Genomic DNA, 20522 nt, shown 5'->3' on the forward strand with positions numbered 1-20522 from the left:
TATTGCACATCTAATCTAGCTTTTTTTAGAGATCCCCATTTATCTGGGATTTCAGCTGGCAACTCAATCAGGTAAGTCACCCCAATTTGGAAAAGTCTGCTAAAATGCAAGAAATCCCAGACATTTACATGGGTCATGTACTCCTCAGTGCACGCACACTAAGTCTGGCAGTTCTAGAAAATTTTGGAACTCCCAGCCACACTGTGCCCTTTCAGAATGCACATATGCCACAGGTTTGGTGCTGTCAGGTACACTGTGCACAAATTAATTAGGGATAACAGACTCAAACAGTACACACATGCAATGCAGGGCTTACTGCTGCTCACTACATTCATTCCCAGTTGTTTCTGTCCAGGGTATGCCAGACAGAAATACAGAAACACTGTATAAAGAATCAAAGCATTAAGCAGTGCAGGATTCAGAACCAGGTTTCCTCACTGCTATGCAGTAAACCCAACCACAGGGTGAGACAGTCATTTCTCTCTCCCTCCTGCTCCCCTCAGTGGCTTTATTATCCTGCACAACACAAAGCAGCTTCAGCCAAACAGGGTGAAGGCAGGTCTTTCCAGGCTGGCCCTTGGTGGAACGAGGGCAGGCTGCAGGGACAGAGGCGGTGTGGGCTGAATCCTGTCAGGCAGGCTACTGTGGTGCTCACTAATACCTCAAAGCTGAACGTATTTTTTTTTGGTTCCTCCTGAGGCTGTTCCTGTGCAGAGCTGGATCTGCTGGGGATGCTCTGGCACCATCTGGCTGGCCAGATGGACCAGGGACACTGAGACTGATAGTGAGGTGAGCGCATCTGCAATAATAGCGTCAGTCAGCACGTCGGTGGCAGTGGGTACGTCTGTGATGCTACCATGACCTGGCGATAACTACATTGCGCTCTGTTGCACACAGCTGAGATACATAAGAAACAGTCAGAAATAAGTAACATTTTTTTAAAGAAGCCTGTACCAGCAGAGTGAGCATGTAAGAGCAGTCAATTTCTTGACCCTTAAGTATTTATAAAATTAGTGTGAAAATAACCAAACTGTATTCTCAAAAAAAAAATAAAAAAAATTAGAAGAGTGAATTAGTGGAAACAAGTTCAAACTGAAGTACCAGGATTATAAAGGAATTCAAATTCTAAGGCATCCCACAGCCCATCCTTTGTTTCTGACATGACTGTGAGCACCTATGGAGATCAGATAAGTTATAATCCTTCCTCTATATTTAGAGGCTTCCTGAAGGCTGCATCTTTTGCATTCACCACATGATTAACAGATACAAGAAAAACTTTCTATGAACTAGTTTACTTACTGATAATATTACCAGAGGCTAAAAAATGAATGTGCTAGAGACCGTCCTCCCTCTCTCAACATCAGGACTAAGACACAGTGGCAGAGCAGGGAAGGGATAAATAAGAAGTGAAAGCAGAGTCCAAAAGCCACCCTGGAAAACCATATCTGTACACAGCATTCAGCAGGGGCAGCATTTGGTTACAGACCTACCATGCAACCTCATTCCTGAGAGGAGACCTCTGTCAGACCTCCAAAAAGAAAAATGATGTTCGGCATGGGGAAGAATAGCGGTGTTTGTTCCATACAGAGGAGGAGAACAGGACCACACGTATCTGTCCCATTCAGCAGGTATGCTGCAAGAAGGTCATTTTAGCTGGAGATGCATCTTTTGTTACAGAGAGTTTTCACAGACTAGGTTGTTTTGAAAGAGAAGTAGTATCTGTCTGAGTTCTCCCCACTCTCTCTAACTGGGGCAGGCAAGAATGGTGAACTTTAATTTTGAAAAATATTACCTGAGGGCATAGAAGGAGGCTCAAGTCAGAGGAAAGGAAAATAGGTGGATTAAGTGAGGCAAGCTCATGAAATTTCTTCATAAACAGAAATGACAGGGACCCTGGGAAAATAAAGTTTCCCTAAGCATACCTGACAGCAGAAGCTGATCAAACAGCAGCAATGTGTAGTGAAACGGACAATGACAGAAAGCCAAGTAAGGCCATCCTCTGGACTTAGAAAAATAAACCAAGTCAGGGAAAACACACAGGCCATGCTAAGGAAAGAGCCATGTTCATACGTGCAACAGCCCAAATTCTCATCCCAGCTACTTGCAGAGGAGCTTGAGAGGGGTGAGGGGACCAAGAGATATCGAATTCAGAGAGCTGTGACAGAAAGCATGGGCTTTACCTGGCACCAAGCTCCTCACACCTCATGTTCCAGATGTGAGGCCCATTCTGTTTGGACTATGAATGTATCACATTTTATAAATACCAAACCCCAAGCAATTGAAATGCTACTGCTGTTCAATATTGAGCATTTTTAGAACAACCTTTGTGTTGGCTGTCTGCACACAGAGAGAAACATTAATACCTTTTTCATGCACAGAAGCTTCTCGCTATTTCTGCACAATATTTTTCCCCAAAAAACAGCCACTCTACTTCCATAAGTTACTTTTTCATCACTGGCTTCTGTTTTGTCAAGCTTAATAATCAAGAAGGTGGATGTCAGGATTTAAATGTGTTTTTGAGACCCCCCTTACACAGAACAAAATCTTGATGGAAATAGAAATCCTACATGGTTTTCTCTCAGCAAGCCACAACCAGCTCAACCACTCAACAAGTCACAACCAATTCAAACCATTCAGAGTATAAATTGAGTTTTCTAGATTACCATGAATTGTTAGTTAGCATTAATACAGTATCAGTTCCTATTTGAAATGATAAATGTTAACTTTTAGAGTCTACAGAGGATTACCAAAGCAGAAACTTAAATATTTTGCAAATCAGAGTGTTTAGAAAAGCCAGTGCATTATTAATGTCTTGAACAAAATCTTTGGATCCCAATACCTTAAAAGTTTGCTTGATATCCATATTTTACAAGTGAATGCAGTTCAAAACCAGGAGATCCAAATAAGATTACTTAACACACCCTGACCAACAAACTATCTGGGTACCCCAAAAATTTTAGGGACCGCTTCTCTCCTTGTAAAGGCAGCTCAAGCACAGGAAGATTAAGCACACCTCCATCTCAGTCTTTTTACATCTAAAAAAAAAAAAAAAAAAAAAAGCCAGATCATTGTAATGAGACTCTAAATAGCTCAAAGTCAGCAAGTCAGCCAAAGAGGGACTCCCAGGCAGAGGCATTGTGGAATAAAGCTGTAAGGCTGCTGACAGAAGACTCCTGTGCAAATCAAGAGGTACAGGCACAATGTGCCCGTGCTATGTCGATTCCTGTGTGTGCTGGTTTATCACAGCCCAAAACAGGAGTCACAGAATAGATGGGGCTCTGGAAGAGCTTGGACTGGGAAGGCAGAGGGGCCATTTAATGTTACCTCTTTCAACCTGCTGGGTTGTAAAGGTTAAGTCATGGCACAGATCTTGGTTCAGGATTTCACACTGAACGGCTTACCCTGTCTCACACAGAAAGTCTGCAGCAAAGCTAGAACTGAACCCGGAGATCCAGATTTCACCTTTCCTTTCTTAATCATAGCTCCAACCTTCCTTGAAGCATGGAAAACATGAATCTGTTTAATTCTGAGTGTGGGTGTGAATTTTACAACTTGCAGGTATGTCTTTGTTTATCTGATGACTTCAGGGGTTTCTATCAATAAAAAAAATTAGAGGTGCCCTTGAAGTTTGTCCTCAACAGATCTTAGATTGCAACTGTAGTAGAGAAATAGTGGATTTTGCTGAGGAAATAATTAGCTTCATTTTGATAAATCCTTTTCTGCAAAATGGCTATAGACATACCTTTTAAACAAGAAAATAATTGGGGTTTAGATCAAGCTACATCTCCTAGATTAATCAGAGGCTTCTGTGGGAAATCTTCCTCTCTGGGTAAACTAAATCTTTGTATTGAACAGGAGAGGACATGAGCTGTAAAAGTTTTTTCATCTGTTACCCAATAGTTCAACTTCCTCTTTTAAAAAAAGTAAATAAATAAAAAAACCCAACAGCCCAAAACCCACAACTATAAAAAAAACACCCAAGAAAAGAGGATTATTTCTTTCTCCCTCTTCCTTCATCACAATCTTTCTTACACCTTGCCGTAGGCTATCCTGTCACTTTCAGATTTTTGATTCCCTCATGAAACAGGCACACTAAGTATAATCTTTCTCACAGATGTTACTGAGAGCACCAGGGAGACAGGCTTGTGCCTATCTATCCATGGGATGTATTTATATTCTGTCTATGCAGCTGTGTTTCAGAATTAACAGTAATAATATTTTCTAAGCTCTCCAACAAAAAGCTGCCTCAAAGTTCAGGGATGACTCTGCCATAAAGTTAAGTCACTCATCCTACCACATGAAGCGAACCAACCAAGAATTTAGGGGTAAGACTGAAGAGTTAGAACTGATTTAGTACAAGAAGTTGTATGCTAAAATATATGGTATACTCAAGCGCTGTGTGGAGGCTTTGCTCTACATGCCTGTTGTCAAGTAGGAGTCTACATTGCTTTAAGTCAAATGTTGAAGCGCCAACAACCAGGTTGACATCAGGGGAGCTGAAGACAAGCACAGCCTACACCTTAGCATTCCAACATGAGTGGGAGCTATGACAAGAAGTAAAAAACCCAAACTAGTAGGAACTATTGCAAATAGATAGAAAAAAAAATCACTGAAAATTGGTCAAACACTGATCAAATGCATAGATTTATGGGTGTAACAAAAGAGAACACTGTCATTTTGGAAGGTCAGTCAGTATTTCTTTTCTCTCTTTTGGGCCTGCCTAGTTATTTATATCAAGAATATACACAGAAATAGCTGCACCAATTTTGTCTGATTAAGGGTAATCCAGTCTTACCTGGCAAGTCCATATCGATGTGATAATGAATCCGTCATCTCTGAAGACATTGAAGATTTCAATGATCCCCCGTGAATAACCAAACACAGAGATACTAGCATCTGATACTGCCAAGTTAAATGTGAGGTAGTCGGTGGGCTGCAGAAGATGCCTTTGCTTATACAGGACAAAAATCACAATGCTGTTTCCAAACCAAGACAGCCAACCTGGAAAAAAAAATAAAAATTAAATCCATGAAATCAAAAAGCAAATAAGGCAGGAAACAGTTCAGTATGTAAATGTGCAACATCACTTATAAAATTACACTTTTGTTCCATTAGAAACAAATTAAACTAGATTATCCATTGGAAAACCTATGCACGAAGCCATTTTAAGTAGCTGGGTACATTTCAGAGGCAGGAAGAAGTGAATAACTCCAGCAATAAAACAGAACAAACATAAAGAGCTACTGCTGCATCTGCCAAAGATCCACCATTTAAGGGCCTAGAGAAGTTTTTTTTTCCTAAGTGGACAGGTGAAACTCATGAAACATAACACCTGGGGAAAAAAAGGAAGAAGGAAAGATTGGTAGAGTGGAGCAGAGACTACAAACAATCTGCCAAAAGCCGCAGCTGTTTAGGTATGTTGTATACAATAACGGATACTGAAAGTTCATGCACATAGCCAGAGAGCCGCTTTACCAGTCCTGTCTTGAGAAGTGCAGCTAATATGATTATGTTCTTCACTTAGAACAGCCTAGGATCTCCTTGCAGTGAAGCCTGTCCCAGATGGGAATATTTTACAGTAATACACCTGAATCTATATGAAGAGAACATTTATAACAGACCTTTAGGGAGCTTTAAAGTCTTTTAAAATTTATTTTTAAAGAAAGCTATGTGCTCTCTTACCCTCCAGGAACAGAGAGAGATGCCTGACTTGTACATGTTTAGTTACGTGAGGAAAACTTAAGGGACGTGACTGTAAATCTGGTGAAAGTCAGCCACTTACTCAGTTGGAGAGATCTAGAGTTTCCAAATGTGCATGACTATTTCTCCACCCATCAGTGCAAGACCTTGATAGCTTGCATCCTCCGTTTTGGAACAATGTAGACGTGTACAAATGAATGACTTTTAATAAAATGTTTACTCATAAACTTCAGGCTCAGTGTTGAAAATGGGGGTTAGCCAGTGAAGGGGATGGCTCCAGGGCAGCTGCTGGAGAGGGGCTGAGCAGCAGGTCAGGCAGCACCCAGCTCCCTGTTGGCTCCCGTTTGCACGCCCCAACCAGCCCTGCTGCTGCCGACATAGGTGGCCTCACTTCACCTTGGTAACATGGAGCAAAACACCACCTCTTTTGAGCGCCTGCAGCCTTGGCCTGAACCCGGGAGCTGGTGGTTTTGTTCCCCACAGTTGATGCCAGGGTACAGCATTAATTACCAGGTGAGGGAGAAAAGAGTTGATCCGAAGCCCTCTATCCAGACACAAGCAGTAGATATCCCGGAGTAAGGGTGCTGTACATTGACACGGCAAGAGGTGAATATATGCACTGGAAAGGGACACGACACGATGGCATTGCACAGCATCCCTGGATATTCAAAGAGTTAACAAGATGAAAGATGGCCGATAAGTTTAATGTTGTAGCAAGAGGGCAGCGGCAGGAAGCTTTCCTTCAGGAAGCACCAACAACCCTGTATGTCAGGAGCTCAGCACTTCGCTGCTGGGCTGCCTCGGCTAGGAAGGGAGGGGAGGAAATTGCCTCCAAATCTCCAGGCCAGCTGGGAGTATCACGAGCTGAAATGCCAAAGAGTAAGGTGCTTGTTCTCCAAGCAGAGAGGTTAGGAACTTACCGGCTGGTGAGGTGCTCTGGGTAGTCTGGAGTGGGAGGGGAGGTGGTTGATAGGACAGTTACAGCACTATGAACTATTTTTTCTGTGGAGCAATTTCCTTTTAGTAACTTCTCTTTGCAGAATTGCCAAGCTGCTGCTGCTCTGGCTTGCTTAGCAAATGCACGTGGTTTGCTAAAGAGCTTTTGAACTGGGAAGAGCTGACATGTCGGCATATGGTATTAATCAGAAATAGTCACTGGTGCAATGATACACTGAGATACGTACATATATTTTATACATATCTCATTATAAGGATAAGATCAACAATAATAAATACATCTTATTCTGGCCACTAGGTGACAATGTTTCTTAATAGAGTCTCATTTCCAGCGGCTGCATGCACTTTAAGTCAGGAATTGTTTCTGGCTTTTGTCTGAGTCTAGGTATTATAAATAGCACAGCAGGGCACTGGAGGAAGACAGCTCTGGGAGTGCATCAAGATAGTCTGCAATGCAAACATGGTAAATGTGGTGTTTGTGTATGTCAGCTCTATCTTCTGTAAGGTAAGATTATTTTCAAGGCAGTAGCCATGGAAATATATTCCCTGGCAGTATGAAGACATAGTGCTAAAATGGCAGACAAAATAAAATGGCACCTCCTTTCTAAATAGCAAAATTTTGTCAATGCAGTGTAACGGATAGGAAGGCTACCCTTGAAGTGTCATACCTGTGGTCTTCCTGGGAATATACAGAGCAAATTCCCCCAGCCTGGAAGGTAAGGGAGTTTTCAGTTAAAGTTTCTTAAGGAAGAACTTGAGCAAAACGTCACGTAAAACAACAATACCCGTTTTAGATAGAGGTGACAGAGATGCAGTATTTCTGTTCATTTTTTGGAACTACATTCACACGCTGAGGGTGAGGATGAGGGAAGCATTGAAGGAGATAACGTTACAGAGCAAACATGACTTCTGCAGGTAGGCACAATCCTTTTAACTAAAGCAGGTGGAGAACCTGCACTGTCATATCCAGTCCCTAAAATGTCTGATCTGTCTGGGTTGTCGACTGTATTAACACTGTGATAAAAAGACTGGAGGAACTCAATTCTCAGTAAACCGTGGAGAAACAAAAGCAGTGGTCACATAAAAGTGCTATCAGCTGGAGTAGTGACTATGGGACACTGGATCTCTGCACCATCAGATAGATTCGCTGGTCTGGGGTTGCTGACTGTATTGACTGACAGATTTAAAAAAAAAAACAAAACAAAAACAAACAAAACCCAAACCCCCAACCAACCAACCCCTCATGTCAAACCAAACGATCTCCCTCCCTCTCTCCCCCAACCCCTGACAGCACAACAGGGAAAAAGGTTGAAAATGCAATGTGGAGGAAGCACAGCGATAGCTCTGACCCGCTCAGTGAGAGCCGGGACCTCCTCAGCTGCTTTGCAGGCGGTGTGTGCCTCAGGGCAGACCACCAGCAGATCAAGAGCCCAGAAAGAAACCTCTGAACTTCAAGTGCTATAAGGACTTGGTGTCACCAGGTGGCATCTCAATAAACAGAGGATAGAAAAGAAACAACCGAGAGAACTAGTTTCATTTTTTGCAAGGTGCCAGCAATATTCACTCACAAAAGTATACGTGGAAAAAACCCCCGACAAAACCAAAACCCAAATCCAAACCCAGCATCCTAAAGTAATCCTGGTGAGAAAGGACAGGTTCCAACTGAGATCAAAACGTGGCTGAGAGAGAAAAAACCCAGCAGATAGGAAGACACTGAGCACTTCCACCCGTCGTGGTTTAACCCCAGCCAGCAACTAAGCACCACGCAGCCGCTCACTCACTCCCCCCCCCAACCCAGGGGGATGGGGGAGAGAATCAGAAAAAAAAGGTAAAACTCATGGGTTGAGATAAGAACAGTTTAACAGAACAGAAAGGAGGAAACTAATAATAATAATAACGATTACAATAATAAAATGACAATAATAATGAAAGGAATGGAATGTACAAAACAAGTGATGCACAATGCAATTGCTCACCACTCACCCAGTTAGGGTGATGCCCAGTTAGGTCCCGAGCAGTGATCTGCCACAGCCCCCCACTGCCAACTCCCCCCAGTTTATATACTAGGCATGCTGTCCAATGGTATGGAATACCCCTTTGGCCAGTTGGGGTCAGCTGCCCTGGCTGTGTCCTGTGCCAACTTCTTGTGCCCCTCCAGCCTTCTTGCTGGCTGAGCATGAGAAGCTGAAAAATCCTTGACTTAGTCTAAACACTACTGGGCAACAACTGAAAACATCAGTGAGTTATCAACATTCTTCTCATACTTAATTGAAAACACAGCACTATACCAGCTACCAGAAAGAAAATTAACTCTATCCCAGCAGAAACCAGGACAGCCCCTAACAGAGCACAGATGTCAAAAGCGCTCCACAAAGGAGGCTGGTCCTGTTACCCATGATTTCTGGGGGAGGCACAAGAAGGCTGCCAAGCAAGCTGGTGGTAGTCAGGAACCGAAACCCTATTGACAAAGTCCTGGTGCTGTCCACCAGCCCATGCAAACAAAGGACTGAAAAAGTAGCCAGCAAGAGTGACTAAGGACATTGAAAATCTCTCTGCTGACAGTGACTGAGAACAGTGAGATTGTTTAACTCTGGGAATAGCTACGAGGGAACAGAACACTTTTACAAAGATTTCTGCCAGATCACCCAAGCCTGAGCATGCAGACATACCCTATTTTTCTCTCATGTACCTGAGATGGTCTTTGACCAAGCAATAAACACCTTAGGCTCCATGCAATTTCATTATTAACATTCAAGTTACATTTTTGCAGAGTTAAATTTGGTACAAGGGGACTGATAGCTCCACGCTTGTCATCCATGTTTCCAATAGATGACTGCATCTGTGCCCAGCTAAGATAGGTTATTATGCTTTGTGCTTAGACTTGTTCTTATTAGACATTGTTGCATGGCCTTTACTTGTAAAATCTGATAAGAATGAATTAGAAAAATGGGTGTTACAACTCACCCATCTGCAGTTTAAAATGTGCAGGGAGCCTGAAGTGGAAGAATTGAAGAAATGAGAGCAAAAGGTGAAGGCTCAGCATCACAAGACAAGCTACGCTTTTCCCTCAGCAAATAACCTTATCTCTAGGACAGAAACTGGACTGAGCACCTAGGTATAGAGCAGGCATTAATGAAGCCAATTACTGATTCAGCTACCTATACACAAACATAAATGTCTATCTGAAGACGTTTGGTGTAAAAGATTTTCAGACTAGAAAACTTTACTTAAAACAGTGATAAAATCTAGAGAATTTGCAAAGCTGTCATTAACTATTGCAACTGTGAAGTGACCCTGCTCTGCTTTTATTCTTCACTGCTAATTATACATACACAGTATCCTATCCAGGGCACACTGCCAATTGTGGCAGGAAGGAGAAGAGTCATCATGCTTTAGACTTGACAAAGTGTAGAGAGATTATTTGCTCAATAAATGCGATCAACTTGTGGATGAATGTTTTCTGAATAGCTTCTTTCCTTTCCCACCTCCTCAGATTTATCTGTCAAACAATGTCCCCAAAAAACACTCATTCTGCCACTTGTCAAATAACAGTTTACTATTACCATTCGGAAACATGTGCCATTTAAAGGCACATTTGGGTCTTGTGGTCTGTTCCAGTTTTCTGATGGGATTGGTAATGCCCTCAGCATGCCGTACTGATATAAACACTCACAAAAAGTCAGAATTTGTTCTCCAACAAATATTCTCTCCCAGTGACTTAAAATTTCTTTTTATGCCAAGCATTCACTCTAGCAGTCCCAGTTAACTGTGAAACCAGGAAAATGAGCGCAGAACAAATTGTGTATAAATGCAGAAAAGAACAATTTACTTAAGAATTCCAATTAATAATTATGAAGAAAAAAATGCTTCATTTTTTTTCACCCAGGTCTAACTTTGACTTAGCTAGCAGCTGTGGACAGTACTTTTAAATTGCACCTAATATTTTAAACTATGCAAGGATTGTCCACAGTACTATACCACCTAGGACCTGGGCAAAAAGGGGTCAGATATAATGCTAGCAACAGGACAAGGTCCCAGCTGTCTGTCAAAGACAGTTCTGAGCTCATGGAAGGGAAGGATGGAAACAAAACGCTGCCTCCAGAAAGTGGATGCTGACACAGCTGACCTAATGAAGGGTAACACAGTGGCTGCTATCACCTGCAGATAGTCCCTTTAAGCATGCTATGATGGCTCACCGCTATGGGATTGGCATTGCATTTTCCCCCCACTTTGCTGGTTTCCTGGCCAAAGCATTAGCAAGGAGAATGATGGAAGAGTGACTTGGATGCCAAGAAGCAGTACAGTGATCTCAAAGTCCATTGGCATTTGCAAAATGCACTCGTGCACTTTGATGCTGGTCTGCTTGTGATGTTAGTGTGTGATACCCATTCCAGCGTGGGCTTTGAGCTCAAATTTCCGTGCGGTATGCTGAGGACCCCTCTGCCTGGATGTGATACAGCCTGGCTCATGTATGATGTACGACACAGACATCAGTGTCCTCCCTGTTACATATGACATTGTGAGAGACTGAAAGAGTTAGTGTCTCAAACATTGTGGTGGGGCAAGTTCTGCTTAAAGACAAACCCTGCACAGCAAGGAACCAAGGTGAAAAGCCCATCAGCTCAGACATCAGCAACAGGAGGGGGAGGGCGTGCTGGGGGGGGGGGCGCAGCTCCCTGTTCCGATACAAAGATCAAACAATGGCCACATCTGCAGGGAAGGAGAAGTTACTCCACAAACCACCCCCAGGCCCCAAAGGCCCACAAACCGCTCATTCGCCTGACGAGTTCGGGTGCCGGCCCGAAGGAGGAGCAAGGATGATAAAAGGACACAAACTGAAGCCCCAGGTGCACCAGAACTGGACCCCTTGGCTGACTGAACCAACGCTGGACCCAGGACCGGTGAAATCTTTCTCTCTTCCTTCTCTCTGCCTTCTTCTCTCATTCCTTTTCCTTTTCCACAATCCCTACACCTCATCCCTTCAGGACATAAAACCATTGACCAAGTCTGGGACTAAGAGTGGATCCAGCCACCCCAGGCCCTTCTCTGAGGAAGAGTCTAGAAAGCAAGGGGGTCTGCTGTGAACCAACAGGAGGGATCTCCTTATTACCTGAATTGATGTATATGGTTACCCTGGGCTACGCAGTTTACGGAAGTAGTCTTATGCCAATTCCTGTTGTGAGAAACCCTGCCACCTACTACCACGCCTCCCCAGTTCCGTTTGCTTCTGTCACAAATAAAATCTTTAACTGATCGTTTGGTGTCATTTCACCTTAATTTAGCCCGAGAGAATTTCGAATTAAACATGACTCCCTGGTCTGTCCAGTCTGGGTTGTGACAGACATCCATGCCACCTGTGACATGAGAATTTCCAGAAGGGGACATGCAAAGAGGCCTCATCTCAGCAAAAGTTGTTAGATCATGATTCACATCCTCTGCCAAGATGTGTGACTGTGGGAAGACTTGGCCAAAGATAGTTAGGTTTTTTGGATGTTATCCTGCTAAGGTGAAGAGATTCAGAGAACCCCATCTTCTGGGTAAGTGATAACATCAGTCATATACATCCCTTTAGTGTTGGAAATGTACATCAGAATTTGCAAAAAGCTGCACTGGTGTACTTAGATTCAAAAGAGCAGTTACAGAAGTGTAATCACCGAAGCTATTTTCCAAGGCATCAAAAACCCCAAGAGTATGAAATATGAACATATTTGGGACTTTGTGTAAGGAAGTACCCATGGACTTCTACAAAAGCAGGTTGTCTTTCCAGACCCCTAAAGAAATGCAAGTACGTGAATGTAACACACGGACTGGCCTTTGTCCTTGGCTGCCAGAAGGGCAAGAGGGCGGCTGCATTACAGAGTATTTTGTTCTGCCACATCACTGCTCCCCAGACAGACTGAGTTATTGGTGTACATAAAAGTAATAGCTGTATATTGTTACGGTTGGTGCTTGCAGAAGTGTGGCAGTAGACCTTTGAGGAGAAAGACATGAGGACTTTTCTGATTTACGTATTGCTAAGATATTTTTCAAAAGTTCTTATTGCAAAAAGGTATACCTACCTCCATCACTTTTTAACCGGATCCACACTACACTTAACTTGGAGTAGTGCTATTACTGGTTACATATACTCTGCAAGAAATGTGACTTGAGTTTTGAATCTGGAGGTAAGTTTCAAGAATAGCAGCAGTGACATGCCACGCACTTGTAAGCTTGGCAGAAGGAACTGGAGCAAGCGAAACCCAATAGATACACAACCTAAAAGCTCGGGCACCTAGGTACTTTGAAAAGTATTTGCTAGAAGATGTGGGGTCACCATTAGGAAGCAGCAGAGGAAAACACCTCTGTTGTTGGTTGACTGATGGAAGAAGTTTGAACTACCAGTGTGATGCAGAGGCAACACTAGGAGGGATCTGTAGAGCTGGGGAATTGCAAATATTAATGTAAATGGTGATGGCAAGACCTTGCTTGGATGCTGTATTCAGTCCTGGCTGCAAGTTAAAAAAAAAAAAAACAAAAACCCAAGAGAGTCCAGGCTGGAAAACACAGCGTAAAAGTCTGCTAGGATGATACGCTGGGATGACAGGGGGAAAGGTATTATGACAGGAAAGAAATAAATTATAACTAAAAAAAACCCCCCAAATCAACCAAACAAAAAAACCACCCCACTTGCTTAATAGAGGTATACAAAGGTTGACTACAGGGTATGATTTTTCCTTCAGGAACACAGACTGGCTGTAGGATGTTAATTGCAGGCAAAAAAATTATTTCAATTAAAGGGAACAACAAAAAAGGTATAAAGTAAGTGTGATCACTTCAGCTAAGAATTAGTGAAAGGCTCCTACCCAACAGAGAAATAAAACTAGGAACAGCCTGTCAACTGGAAGTGTGGTAGCAACACCAAAAAACCCCTAGCCAATTATATGAGGGAGCATGGTAGCTTTGTAAATGAGATTATACATTGTCACAGCAAGCGACTGGCCTTGCTGACCTAAGATGTTCTTTCCAGACTTAAGTGCAACTGATTAATTCATTAGCTGATGGTGCAGCCATTTCCCAGCCATTTGTGAAGTGATACGCAGATGTGAACAGATTGGGGATAAATTGGAACAACTCTGATTTATCTTATGGCCACTCTTCTAATTAAATCTCCTAAGATAGAAGCCACACAGTTTTCTACTAAAATCTCTGTTTTTCTACTAGAATCTCTGTTTTTATTCTAAACGCAACTTCTTCCTCCCTAGTTCCTATAGGTAAAAAAAGAAAGTCTCATGTAAACGTATTAAAATAACCTAGCATTTTACATTATAACTTCCATAGAACTTTCTCAAGCATAAGCTGAGGGCTAGTAAGCTACTTGCAAGATGTGATAAGCTTAGAAAAAGAAAAAATCTGTTTAGATCAATCATTTAAAAACAGAAACATTTTTGTATGTGCTGTTTAGAAGAATAGATTTAATAGAATTTACATTTTCTTGTATTTTCCTGTGAGGTTTTATGGTTGGAAGTTTTGATTACCTAGCAAACTTGCATTCTCTGAAATTTCATAAAGTTTCCTTGTATCCTGCAATGGGTCTGCCCCAAATAGACAGTATTTAAACAAACAAACCAAAATTGCACCGGGATCAAAGTGAGTTCATATTGGGTGCCATTTTCAAATCCTTATTATACACTTACAATAGCTGTCTGGCAGTAGAACCAAAATAAACACACGGTACTGTGACTGCTAACACATGATAATGTTCTAGTACTTAGATCTTTCATAGATCTAACATAGAAGTTTGTTTTTATGTGCATCAAATGTTTAACGCAAGAGCAGTACAAATAGTTAAAAAAAGTTTAAAACTACAGAACCGTATTTTCTGTCTCACCAGAAGGTAAATGTAGGATGCCAACTGACTGCCAGCAGTCAAAACTCCAGAAATTGCAGAACATTAATTCAGTGCTATGGAGGCACAAGAAGACACAGAAGTGTCATGTACTTCTGATAAGGTACTTTTTCATCTTCCCACATACTAAGTTTACTGAACATTAGTTAAAAGTTTACAGGCTTGACAATTTTTTTTCCTTAAGATTTCTGCATTGATTATGAATCTCTTTTTAAAAAAAGAAAGCTGTACCTCTTTGAACTTGTAATAGCTGAAGAAAAAAGTTGCTTTTTTTTAACATCCTGTTCTATTAGGGATGAAACCCAAACAAATCACTTTGAACTTTATACCAAACTCTACTCAGGAGCTTCCCTTCACATCCAAGCTGAGTACATACCTAAAGCCAGTAGGTAGAAACCTATGATAGTCTCTCCTTGCTCTGTTACAGCTGCCTCTCTGCTCAGAAAACTGATGTTGTTGTTTCTCCAGGGTGCCTGTGGAGAAAACTGGACAGACATTTTCAGTGGAGCTTATGAGCCAGAAACTGCCCTTTCCTCAGCACGTCCCGGCAAAATAAAACGGTTCAAGCCTTTTCCTCAGTTGCTGCTCCCTGCATTTGAGGGAGCTCTTCAATGAGACTAATGATCTAAAGAAGGATATCTCAAGGGGCAGGAGCTTTGCAGCTTTCTGACCTGTTCCTCTTCACTAATCCTATCTATTAATACAGCCTGTGAATCTGTGGCCAGCCCAAGACAGCAGATTTCCTCATATCCTTATTACTGCTACGTGCAGAAATTTTTAATGAAGAGCGTGTATCTGACAAAAAGACAACTTCCTTTAAAATAGGGGAGACACCACATAACCTGACCTACAGGCTCACAGGCACACCCACAAACATAATGCATATTGGTATGTTGCTAAAATAGCAGTACTTTTGTCTTTTTGTCTTCACTGAAGACCAGTAGACTTTTAGTTCAAATGAAATTGAGGAAAAATCTCACACAGATTAAAAAAAAAAAAGGTACAGTAAAAAACAATGGGGAGTTGTCACCGCCTGAGAATGTGACTTTAACATAGCAGAATAAATCAGCTATGAAGTTACTTTACCAGCAGGATAGTTGCTAATTTCAAAAGAAGGAAGATAATTTCCAGTACAGGTTGAAAAAAATTTTTTTAAGTCATTTGAATCATATTTTTAGACTGCTAAGCACCCTCCAATCTAGTACACTGCAAGTATAGTTGGATTTTCCCACACAGTTGAAAAATGAGATCTTGTCTTGTTGAAGAGTCACATTACATGTGATTTAAGTGAGTCAGTCTGGAGCATTTTTGGTCTTTACTGAGGTATCGATGATTGCATTTTAGGTATGGCCTCTCTTACCAATCAGGTTGTAGTCATAATTTAAGAAGTTGAGTCTGAATTAATTCATCTGGAGCAGCAAAGCTTCCCTGTCGAGCAACACACTCTTACTGCACTGAAATCCCTGCGGCCCTCTCAGTGTCCTCACCGGCTTGTCTCTTCCCACCCATGTCAGCAAATTGGCCCCGGTGGTGGCACCTGCCTGAAGGAAGCAAAGCACCTCACTGGGAACCTCCAATGTCCACAGCTGCTTTTGCCCCTCCTGAGGCAGATTAATCCCTCCCATCAAGCCTTCCCTATGTTTGTTATGATGGCCTCACGGTGAGAGGGGGGAATAAAGGCAATGTGACAAGAGTAAAAGGGGAGAGCAATCCTTTACGGTGAGAAGAAGGGGGAAGTAACTCTGTTGTGGTGAAAGACAGAAGCCTCTAGCCTTCCTGCTAATGGTGAGGACAGTGACCCACACACTCGCTTCACTGAAGTCCCTTGCAAGGATGCTAGGTGTGACTTGTCCCCAGCCATCTTGCTCTTGTACCAGTCACTGGAGCGCTGCCCTCTCTTTCTCCAACCTAACGTCTGCCGCATGGGCCTGGCAGCTCCTGCAGATCCCATTTAAGCAGCCAAGTGGCCTGATTTTCCCCAACTGCTAGTCACAGCCCACCTCCTGCTGACTTTCTGCAGAGACCATTTCCTAAGTCCATCTATAGACAGCTGGAGTTTAACCCTGACAAACCTCCTAAAACATGCTGCTTAGCAGACTGTGACAGAGTGACCTGGGACTTACCAGCTCGGTGATTAGAAATGGCCCTAGCAGTGCTCTCAAGGCCAAAGTCCTTCATTGCTGTGCTCCTGCAGCAGTCCCAGGTCACCCCCAATATTCCCACCACCACCCCAGCTTTGGACATCGCTTGACCATGAGCACATCCCTCACAAGGCTCTCTGGTATGCCCAGCACGTGCAGCCTTTTCTCTGCTGTGGTGCTGCTCTCTGAGGTTGCCATTTATGTGTTCTGTGGTCCCCAGCAAAGCCCTGGACATGCATCAGCTTTCTCAGGGAATATGTGAACAATCACAGCTTTTTGACATTGAGCTACAGCAGCCATTTCTAGCCGGTTATCTTCCTGTCTGTAAGTGGATTGCTGTTCAGGTGGAAGGTTGGGATAAAGTTGTGCCTGAAGGCAGTGCTCAGGGACATTCACAAATGCTCAAGAAGGCCCACAACAAAGCCCAGCAATATCACCTGCTCTTCAGGACAAGGAACCTGCATCCATGAAGAGGTCCTCAGCTGAGACCCCACCACAAAGCCTCTGTCCATGGATGCTCCTGTCTTCATTGGAGTGTATTTCATCACCTACCAAGAGAAAGATGTGGAAAACAATGACACTTAGCACTGGACAAAAACTGTCTACCTGGTCCATGCTCCCTCTACTCGCACTGAAAATGAATCAGTCACACAACAGCCCGCTTGTGGGACAAGTCCAAGGCCTCTGGGCAAGATCCCTCAGCCTTGTGAGAGGGAACAGAACAGCTCCTCGATGAGTTTCCTCCTGCGATGAGGTGAGGCTCGTCCTACCCCATGCAGGTCACTCCTGCTGTGCAGCCAGGACCTGGTGTCCTGGAGGTGGGTGCTGGTCCCCACCTCGCAGGAGGGGCTACGCTCATGGCAAGTATAGGGAGTTGTGGTGGGTTGACCCTGGTTGGATGCCAGGTGCCCACCAAAGCCGCTCTATCACTCCCCCTTGTCAGCTGGACGGGGAAGAGAAAATATAACAAAAGGCTCATGGGTCAAGATAAGGACAGTTTAATAAAGTGATAGCAAAGGTCGTGCGCGAAAGCAAAGAAAACGAAATGATGCTACTCTCTACTTCCCATCAGCAGGCGATGCCTAGCTGCTTCTCGGGAAGCAGGGTGTAGTGGTTGCTCCGGAAGACAAAAATGCCCCCCCTTCCATCTCCCTTCACTTAGCTTTTATATCTGAGCTGACGTCATATGGTATGGAATATCTGTTTGGTTAGTTTAGGTCAGCTGTCCTGGTTATGTCCCCCCGCAAGATCTTGCCCTGCCCCAGCCTGCCATTGAGGGGAGGGCAAAAATGTTGGAGAGCCAGCCTTGATGCTGTGCCAGCACTGCTCAGCAGTACCCAAAACACTGGTGTGCTACCAGCACCTTTCTAGCTACTGATGCAGAGCACAGTGCTATGAGGGCTGCTATGGGGAGTATTAACTCCATCTCAGCCAGACCCAATACAGGAGTGCTGATTTCCTACCCCACAGGCCCTGCTGAGGTGGCAGGGCACGCTTGCTAACCACTTCTCTTTATGCACAAGCAGTTTCTCTATGGCATTTGGCACAGGCCTAGACGTCCAAGTCCGAGTTTGGCATCTGTTGTCACACAAATGCCAGTGCCCGTGACTTTTATTAAATAGGGACAGGGACAACCAGCAGAGAGTACTTTTCATGTAAGCAGTTCAAGGAAACTGTTTGATATACATACATCTGACCTCTTTAGGCATAAACACTTTAAACGGTAAAAGAAACAATGATCATCATTTCCCTTTTGCTACAATAAAAGGCAAATTGTATTATTTGCCCTGATAAACTGAACTTGAATCTTGACTTTTCCCAGCTGCAAGTTCCTTTTGGTTTCATATAAATACCGCAGCTCCATGGACACTTCAACTTTCCATTTCAGTAAGAAAGTCTTCTGCTAAGCCTTGCAATAATAATGAGATTTTAAAAAAACCAACAACCCCCCCCGCCTTTTGATATCAAGGAGAAAAAAAAAAAAAAATCAGAATGAACTGTTCTCCATGGTCAAGCATCTCTTTTGATGTTTTTTTCCCCCTGGTCTTCACACACTACGCTGAGTGGCTAATATCTTGGCCTGCCTGCAGTTTTCTCCTTACTCCCTCCGGTGGCATCCTTCAACAAAGGACAGAGGCTTTGCAAACTCCTGTGGTTTGTTTCATGTGTCTGCAGGTCACTGTACTTCCAAACGAGAGGAAGGCTCCCTCTGCAGATTACAGTCACCTCGTTTCATGTCCCTCAGTGCTTCGGTGGTGGCCAATTTACTGGCCTCACAGAGATTATCCCAGAGTGCCTCTACTATCTTTGCAAAGTGCTTAAAAAAGATTAGAGCAGTATATGCTACGGGCAGTAAGATTAGAGCAGTATATGCTACGGGCAGTTCTATAAAAAGGAGAAGAAAACTAAAATGCTGTGGTGGTACGGAGAAATTGCTGTGTCTGGCATAGCTATGACTGCGGGAAGGCATGTGAAAAATCCTGATTTGGACATGAAAGGACCCTCAAGTGCCCCTTTCCCAAATACGTAGGAGCTACAGGCTGGCTCCTCAGAAGGGACACGAGCCATGCGAATGTGCCTTGGGAAACGGGTGCCGCAGCTCCTGCTACACACTCCCGCTGCTCACCCAAACCTCTCACGCGTGCGGTTCTCCCCGCTGCCACCTGCCCGCCAGGTAGAGCCGAGCCGTGCGACCCGTCTCCTGCCAGCTGCGGGAAGACAGGCTGCGGCGGTACCGGCGACCTGGTCGGAAGGGCCTTCTCTCGGCAGATGGCAGAAGACCTTACCCCCCCGCCAAGCCAGGCGGGGAGCAGGCACGCACCCACCCCATGGTGCGGCTGGTGCGCGGGCCCGGGAGCGGGAGGAGCGAGGGAGCGAGCCCCGTCCGTGCGCAGCAACGCCCGTCTGAGCCCGACGTTCCCGTCCTCCGGCCAACGGCCCTCGGCGCGCCGTCGAGGAAGGGACCGCGCAACCGGCACTGGCAGGCTAGGGTCAACCCTGCTCACCACCCTGCCGGCTGAGATCTAATGACCTCACTGGTGCAAGTAAAACAGAATTTGGATTTCAAGACCATCGGTAAGCCACGGTTTCAAGTCCAGCAGAAGCTGAAACTTCTATGCTATGTATAAAAGAATATGAGAAATTAATACTCATGGCTGCACTTGAGGGTTTAATGCAGCTGTTGCTGGAAGGTTAATGAAGGAATAAACCCTCCAAAACCACGGATACCTCAGGACACCTGACTAAAGCGAGTGATGAAACGACTGCGTTATGACACGGCAGGTTAATAAAGCCCATTTTATGGACGCTCTGAACCAACCAATGGTCTCTGAGGTGGCAGGCAAAGCCAATTTAGAGCGGATATAAGCCAGCAGGTAGCCCCTCTTTGGGCTGCTAAAAATGTGCAACAGCCTTTTAATCCCTGTCCACCTCTCTAAAGGCTTTCAAAGTGACATATATACCAGCACAATAAGGCAAGTATCACAGCAGCATTAACTGGCCTGAGATGCTCAGGATAGTTACATTAGAGTTCGGTTCACTGACTGTTTCCATTACATCGTAACAGAAAAGTCCTAAGAATTAAAATTGGTGTGTGACAGAATACATATGATGTATGTTTCTAACAAGCATCTGTTTTCCCCGAGGAGCACCAAGAATCTGGCAGTTGCCAAAGCATCGTAGTTTAACGCCAGCCGGCAACCAAGCACGACGCAGCTGCTCACTCACAATGATTTTGTCAGAAAGCTAGCATAAGTTTTCACAGCACTATTTGTGCATGATACCTGTTACACATGGATTAAAGAAAGGGACAAAAGAGGGAGGAGGCAAAAGGAAAAATA

At 43.8% G+C, this 20522-nt stretch overlaps 1 protein-coding gene across 1 annotated transcript in view; it reads right to left on the reverse strand.

The window, feature by feature from the left end:
- Positions 1 to 15180, reverse strand: part of LOC126051692 (opsin-5-like) — a 35697-nt gene extending 20517 nt beyond the window's left edge. Inside the window, exons 1-2 of the mRNA XM_049831251.1 lie at positions 14919 to 15180; positions 4796 to 5001 (exon numbers count right to left, since the gene is read on the reverse strand). Coding sequence (XP_049687208.1) covers positions 4796 to 5001; positions 14919 to 15039 — 327 coding nt within the window. The 5' untranslated portion in view covers positions 15040 to 15180. The remainder of the gene's footprint in view (positions 1 to 4795; positions 5002 to 14918) is intronic.
- Positions 15181 to 20522: the final 5342 nt, after the last annotated feature.

Source organism: Accipiter gentilis, chromosome 28, assembly GCF_929443795.1.
Source record: "Accipiter gentilis chromosome 28, bAccGen1.1, whole genome shotgun sequence".
Classification (NCBI taxonomy): domain Eukaryota; kingdom Metazoa; phylum Chordata; class Aves; order Accipitriformes; family Accipitridae; genus Astur; species Astur gentilis.